The 6,149-nt window shown below is 46.0% G+C and overlaps 1 protein-coding gene across 1 annotated transcript; it reads left to right on the top strand.

Moving 5' to 3' along the window:
* The first annotated feature begins 292 nt into the window (after positions 1-292).
* On the top strand, positions 293-1,231 carry LOC102446545 (olfactory receptor 5AR1-like). The gene has a single exon (XM_006133551.2). The coding sequence runs from the start codon at positions 293-295 to the stop codon at positions 1,229-1,231; it is 939 nt and encodes a 312-aa protein (XP_006133613.2).
* Positions 1,232-6,149: the final 4,918 nt, after the last annotated feature.

Raw genomic sequence — 6,149 nt, 5'->3', positions numbered from 1 at the left:
AAAGGCAAAGACACAAGTCACTTTTGATTAGTGAGCAGTAGTATATCAGTGGGGAATGACTGATGAGTATGTCCTTGTTTTTGAACAGAGTGTGTATTGTATGGAACATCTGGAATGTTCAGCTGTGAACATCTGGCTCTGTGGAATAAGCTCTTCTCCAATTTTGTACTGGTGCCCATTAAAAAAACTGATCTTCATTTTCTTCATTTACTTCGTTACAGAAAAGAGATTAGTTCTCCCAGCCAGCCATCCTCCCACCTCCCTGTAGCTGCCTGATGTCGGCTCTTAGGAGATGGAAGAGGGAAATCACTCGGTGGTGACTGAGTTCATTCTCTCAGGTCTGACAGATCGTCCACAGCTGCAGGTCCCTCTGTTTGTATTGTTCCTACTGATTTATGTTACCACCCTGGTCTGGAACGGGGGGATGATCTTATTAATCACCATTGACCCACAACTCCACACCCCCATGTACTTTTTCCTCAGAAATTTGTCTTTCTGTGATCTCTGCTGTTCCACAGTAATAGCCCCCAAGATGCTGCAGAATTTCTTGGCTGAGCAGAAAAGCATTTCTTACACTGCCTGCGCTGCGCAAATGTATTTCTTTTTCTCTTTTGAAGATATTGAGTGTGTCTTGCTGGCTGTGATGGCGTATGACCGTTATGTGGCCATCTGTAACCCCCTGCAGTATAGGGTCACCATGTCCACGCAGCGTTGTCACCTGCTGGTGGCTTTGTGCTATGCTGTGGGGATTGTGGATTCAATGATACAAACATGTTTTACATTCCGGCTCTCATTCTGCCATTCCAACATCATCAACCATTTCTTCTGTGACATGCCCCCGCTGCTGGCGCTCTCCTGCTCTGACACTAGCATCAGTGAGATTTTGTTATTTGCTTTGAGTGGCTGCATTTTAGTGGGAAGCATTGTGACTGTCCTTCTCTCCTACATCTATATCATTGCCACAACCTTGAAGATCCGCTCTGCCGAGGGCCGGCGCAAAGCCTTCTCCACCTGCGCTTTCCACTTGATCGCAGTGGGCATGTTTCATGGGTCTGAACTCTTCATGTATTTACGGCCCCCCTCCAGCTATTCCTTGGACACGGACAAAATAGCCTCAGTGTTTTACACGGTGCTGATCCCCTTGTTGAATCCCCTCATCTACAGCCTGAGGAACACAGAAGTGCAGGGCGCCTTGAGGAAAGTCATCAATAAACTCCTAACCAAGTCTTGAGTCTGATTAACTCGGTGCTAGTTTAGCGATGGGGAGTGGGCACCAATGTATTCAATTCCTGGCCCATTGCAATGCCCTTTCACAAAGACGGTGGTGAAATTGTTTACTGTTATATTTTGGTTAATTACATTAATTCTTTGCCTTCCCACAAGACCTGCAGCTGGGACATGAGTTCAGGGCTTCCTTGGGCTGCTGCTGTAGCAAAACGCAAGGAGGCACCTATTTCACGTGTGAGTGTAAGAATACGTGTGAAGTGCTTTGAAAGCACGGAGCTGTATGTACCGGGAAAGAGGAGGGGGGCACCAAATCTCCTTGTTCTACATCGTGGGATTGGTTCCATTATGCATTTGCAAATAGAAAGTGTGTGATTTCTGGGGTTGAACCAACACACCCTCCAGCTACTCTGGACTCTTCCTGTGCTCTGTGGGGTTGTTGCAGAGATTGTCACTGGGTTTGTGTCCATGCACAAGGAGCAGAAAGGTGCTTTCCATCACTACAGCCTTTATATTCGGTTAAGGTAACAACAAAACCAGTATGGGTAATGTTTCCAAGAGAGAACGTGGTGTGTGTGCGTCCTCTGACCCAGTCTGCATGGAACTGAATAAAAATAGCATGGAAAGGGTTTGTTTTTTCTAACCTCTAAATTAAACAGAGGGATAAAGTCAAACCAGACACTCGGTGTGTATCCTATATCAGCAGGTTTGCTGTGAGTTTTTCCTCTTAGTTCTGTTGGAAAGTATTATACACTCTGAAGAGTAGGGATTCTGGGAAAGGTACAGCTCAGGGGATTGTGAGTGAGAAATGGACAGAGTTACTGGTGCAATAACTGATTTTAGAGTTCCCAGGTGCTTAGAGAAAATTCAGTTCAACCTGATCCCAGTCTGAAAATTCCCTAAATGTCTGACACATGGAAAACATTGAGCAAAATTTCCTTTGGGGTCAATGGAAACATTTTAATGCCCAGGCATTTTCCTTTCCTTCCTGGCACTTTTCAATGTAAAAACAAAGACAATGAAGGGCTTCCCTGACACGATGGATGGGAGTAGAGGAGGTGATGATGGTGCTGCTTCTCTTGCTCTGGATCTAGCTCAGTGCTGGCGTATGCTACTCCTGTAAGTCAATCTTAAGTTATGCCATGTCAAATCAATGTAACATAACATGGAGCCTTTGAATTGCAGGGCACTTTTTATATCTTGGTACCAAAGGGACAAGGAAGTGGAACCTCAGAACTCCCAGACTTGGTAATCTTAGCTTCTACAGCCCACATTAAAGAATTGATAGGATGTTCCAGTATTCGCTAATACTTACAAAAAAGGTAGATAGATACTTCACTCCTGGACTCCCATATAATTCTTTGTAAATACAATTTTTTTAAAAAAAATTACCATTTATATTTATTTTTACTTTCCATGTTCCATGATAAAATGTTAAATATATTCCTTTAAGAATGTAAAAATGGTTTGAAATAATAAAAATCTGCCTATTTGTACAATATACAGTTGCCTCTTCTCAGTTGAACTATCTGGAAGCCGCATTTACAAAAGCATTCACTGATTCAAGAAAATTAAAAGTTAAAGAAAGCAACCACAAGCAAATAAGATTGAAAATAAATTATTTGATCATGGAGACAGACAGTATCCTTATGCTCACCTCATTTGCAAGATAATGATATATTGTGTGCATAGCATGCCTTGTGAGGTGTCATTTTAAAGCTCATAATCTGCTGACCATCATTGTCCTGGTAAAATGTGTAAGCCAACATTGTATGTAAAGTCATAGGATTCTACTCTACAACATTAGTCATATGTTCCAAGAAAAGCAGATGCAAAATAGTTCCTCAGAAAGAAGTAAGAGAGATATTTCAGCCAGGTGTAAACAAAATCAAATAATAGCACATTTGGTTAAGAGGCCTTTCTTGGGCAGGAAGATGAAAAAAGTGAGAAATCTACATTTAAACATACAAACAATAGTGTTTTTCTGTCCCTTCACTTTTTGTCTCCTGACTGTCACCTGGAGCTCATTCTTGCAAAAGAGACATGACAGTAAGTGGAGAAGGCAAATACCCCAAAATTACTTGTCCTCCCTTTTTCTCTGCTCATGACACCCATGCCATTTGAAGGGAAAAGAAAGGAGCATTGGGCTGGAGAAGGGTTCTGGCTGAATAGTATACAGTCAGTAGGATGGCAGAGCAGGGAGTGAGAGAAATCTTTGCTTTGAATTCATTTACCTTGTTAAGTTAGGTATTAGTGGCATTTTAACTTTTTATTTCTTTGTAGCCAATTCTGGGCTTTATAGTTCACTATTTGCAATCACTTAGATAATGTGTAGTTTCTGTAGCAAATAAATGTGTTTTATTGCTTTATCGAAGCCCGAGTGTCTTGAAATTGAAATATTTAGGAAACTATTTGAGAATATGGTTTGTGTATATCATTTCCTATTAATAAAATGGCAGACTTTATGTGAACTGGTGTTGTCCAGGAGGGTGCTGGACAGTACCAGACACACTTTCCATTCAGCATTGCTGGGCCCCGTGACCTAGATATTCATGCTCTGTGCTGTTGGATTGAAAAGCAGCACGGGATTCTCTTGTTCACGAAGCTGCCAGGTGCTTAGACCAAAGACCGAAACTGCGATTAATCTAGGTGAAGTGGAAAAGAAACTGTGGAGAAAAGTGATGCAACTGATTCAGAACTGAAAGTGGGAAATTATCACAGTAGCATTAAGCATTTATAATCAACAGCTCTCAAAGCAGTTTACAAAGCAGTGTTCATTTCATATAATTCATTTTCAAAATAGGGTTCCTGAGATTCAAGGTGTTTAAGGGATTTGCCCAAAATTGCCCAGTTGTGGAGAAGCAGAATTGAGAGCAGATTCCAGATCTTATGTACAAGGGTCTGGTACATGTTACACTCAGTATGTCAGTCTGATTCTGAGCTAGGCCAGGAATCCAGATTTACTCTACTGAAATTATTTGTATTCCTCCAGAGTTACACCAGTATAACTGATAGAAGCATCTGGCCCAAGGTACCTAGGCCCATGGTTTCCAGACCAACACTGGGAAATTACGTTCAAGACCAACAAATAAAGTGGAAAACATTTACATCATTATGTTATCATACTAAAAAGACACTCCAGGAGATGCAGCGTTCCACATGAGCAAAAGCTTTGGCCCTCTGTGTTACATCACCACAAGGAAAGACAGGCAACAACATTATCTGCATGGGCTCTGCACAGCTGCTCTCCTAGGACAGGAGTCGGCAACCTTTCCAAACCAAAAAGCCAAACTACATCAAAAGTCAGAACAAGGGATCAACAAAGAGCCACATAAGAGTGCCCATTTGCATGGCTGAAAATATACAACGCAATATTATTGATAATTGACATAATGATAATAATAGAACAAATGAAGCATTGTACTCACAGACTTTATTTAATGGCACTTCTGCTGCTGCATCTTTTCACACATTTCTTTGACGTTTACATCATAACTGGTCAAATCCAGCATCACGCATGCAATTCAGGCTGTCTTCTGTCAATCTTGCAAGAGGGGGCTGGTGATGTGGGCCTGCAGGAGTCTGGGGTAGGGTATATGATGGACTTAGGGCACAAGGTAGGAGTGTGAGGGTGCAGGAGTGTTATGGCAGGGGACTAGGGATGTGGGGCTATGAGGGGCTCAGGGCAGGGGGTTCAGGTGTATGATGGACTCACAGTTGACGTGTGCGGACGTGTAGGAGTGATATGACACTGCACCAGATGGGGGCTTGTTGACCAGACTTTATTTTTAAATAAAGTAAAATATTATGTCCAACACAAAAGGTTTCAACGTTGTCTTTATTTATGGCAGGGGTGGGGAAACTTTTTTGGGTCGGGAGCCACTGAACCAGAGAAAAATCAGTTGGGGACCACACAAGTGAGAAGCAAAAAAAACTCCCCCAAAACCTCCAACCCTCATGGATATGATCCACAACTGAAACACCTCACTCCCCTGGTACTCCAGCCCCGTCATGGGAGAGGGGCAGCGAGGACTGAGGTTCAAGGCTTCAGGCCAGATTTACTCTTCTGGGGTTCCAGGGTTAGTAGATTTTGTGGGTCCCCCTAGCCTCTGGGTTGGGGCCAAAAATGAGGCATTAAGTGTGCAGGACAGAGCTGCCAGTGAATGGGATAGGGATAGGAGTGCAGGATCTGAGCAGGAAGTGAAGTGCAGGAGGGGGTGAGGGCGAGAGGTCTGGCCTGAGGGCAGGGGATGTCTGGGCAGGGGATGTTGGCTGGGAACTGGGGGCAAGGGCTGTCTGGATAGAGGGATGGGGGAATTTGGACAGGGGGCAGGCTGACTGGCCAGAGGGTAGAGGGATGTTGGCCAGAGGGCCGGGAACATGAGGTGTCTGGCCAGGAGGCAGGGAGTGGGGTCTGGCGGGGGGGGGTCTGGCCAGGGGGCAGAAGCTCTCTGGCCAGGGGCTGGCTGGGGGGGGGGGGGCAGAGGGCAGGGGGTCTGTGGCTGGAGGGGCAGAAGGTCTCTGGCAGGGAGGGCAGAGGGCAGGGAGTGTCTGGCTGGGGAAGTAAGGGTTGTCTGGTCAGGGGGCAGAAGGGTCTCTGGCCAGGGGGCAGGAGGTCTCTAACCGGGGGGGCAGAGAGCAGGGGGTGTCTGGCCTGAGGGGTCTCTGGCCAGGTGGTGTCTGGCCAGGCTGGCTGGAGCTCTCTGACGGGGGGGGGAGCAGGGGGTGTCTGACCGGGGGGCAGGAGCTCTCTGACGGGGGGGGGGGGGGAGAGCAGGGGGTGTCTGACCGGGGGGCAGGAGCTCTCTGACGGGGGGGGGAGAGCAGGGGGTGTCTGACCGGGGGGCAGGAGCTCTCTGGGGGGGGGAGCAGGGGGTGTCTGACCGGGGGGCAGGAGCTCTCTGAGGGGGGGGGAGCAGGGGGTG

The sequence above is a fragment of the Pelodiscus sinensis genome, chromosome 4, assembly GCF_049634645.1.
Source record: "Pelodiscus sinensis isolate JC-2024 chromosome 4, ASM4963464v1, whole genome shotgun sequence".
NCBI classification, from domain to species: Eukaryota; Metazoa; Chordata; order Testudines; family Trionychidae; genus Pelodiscus; species Pelodiscus sinensis.
This window is presented reverse-complemented; position numbering and strand designations above follow the sequence as displayed.

Excerpts from the sequence above, each read along its gene's own strand:
- LOC102446545 (XM_006133551.2), top strand. The coding sequence starts at position 293 with ATGGAAGAGGGAAATCACTCGGTGGTGACTGAGTTCATTCTCTCAGGT.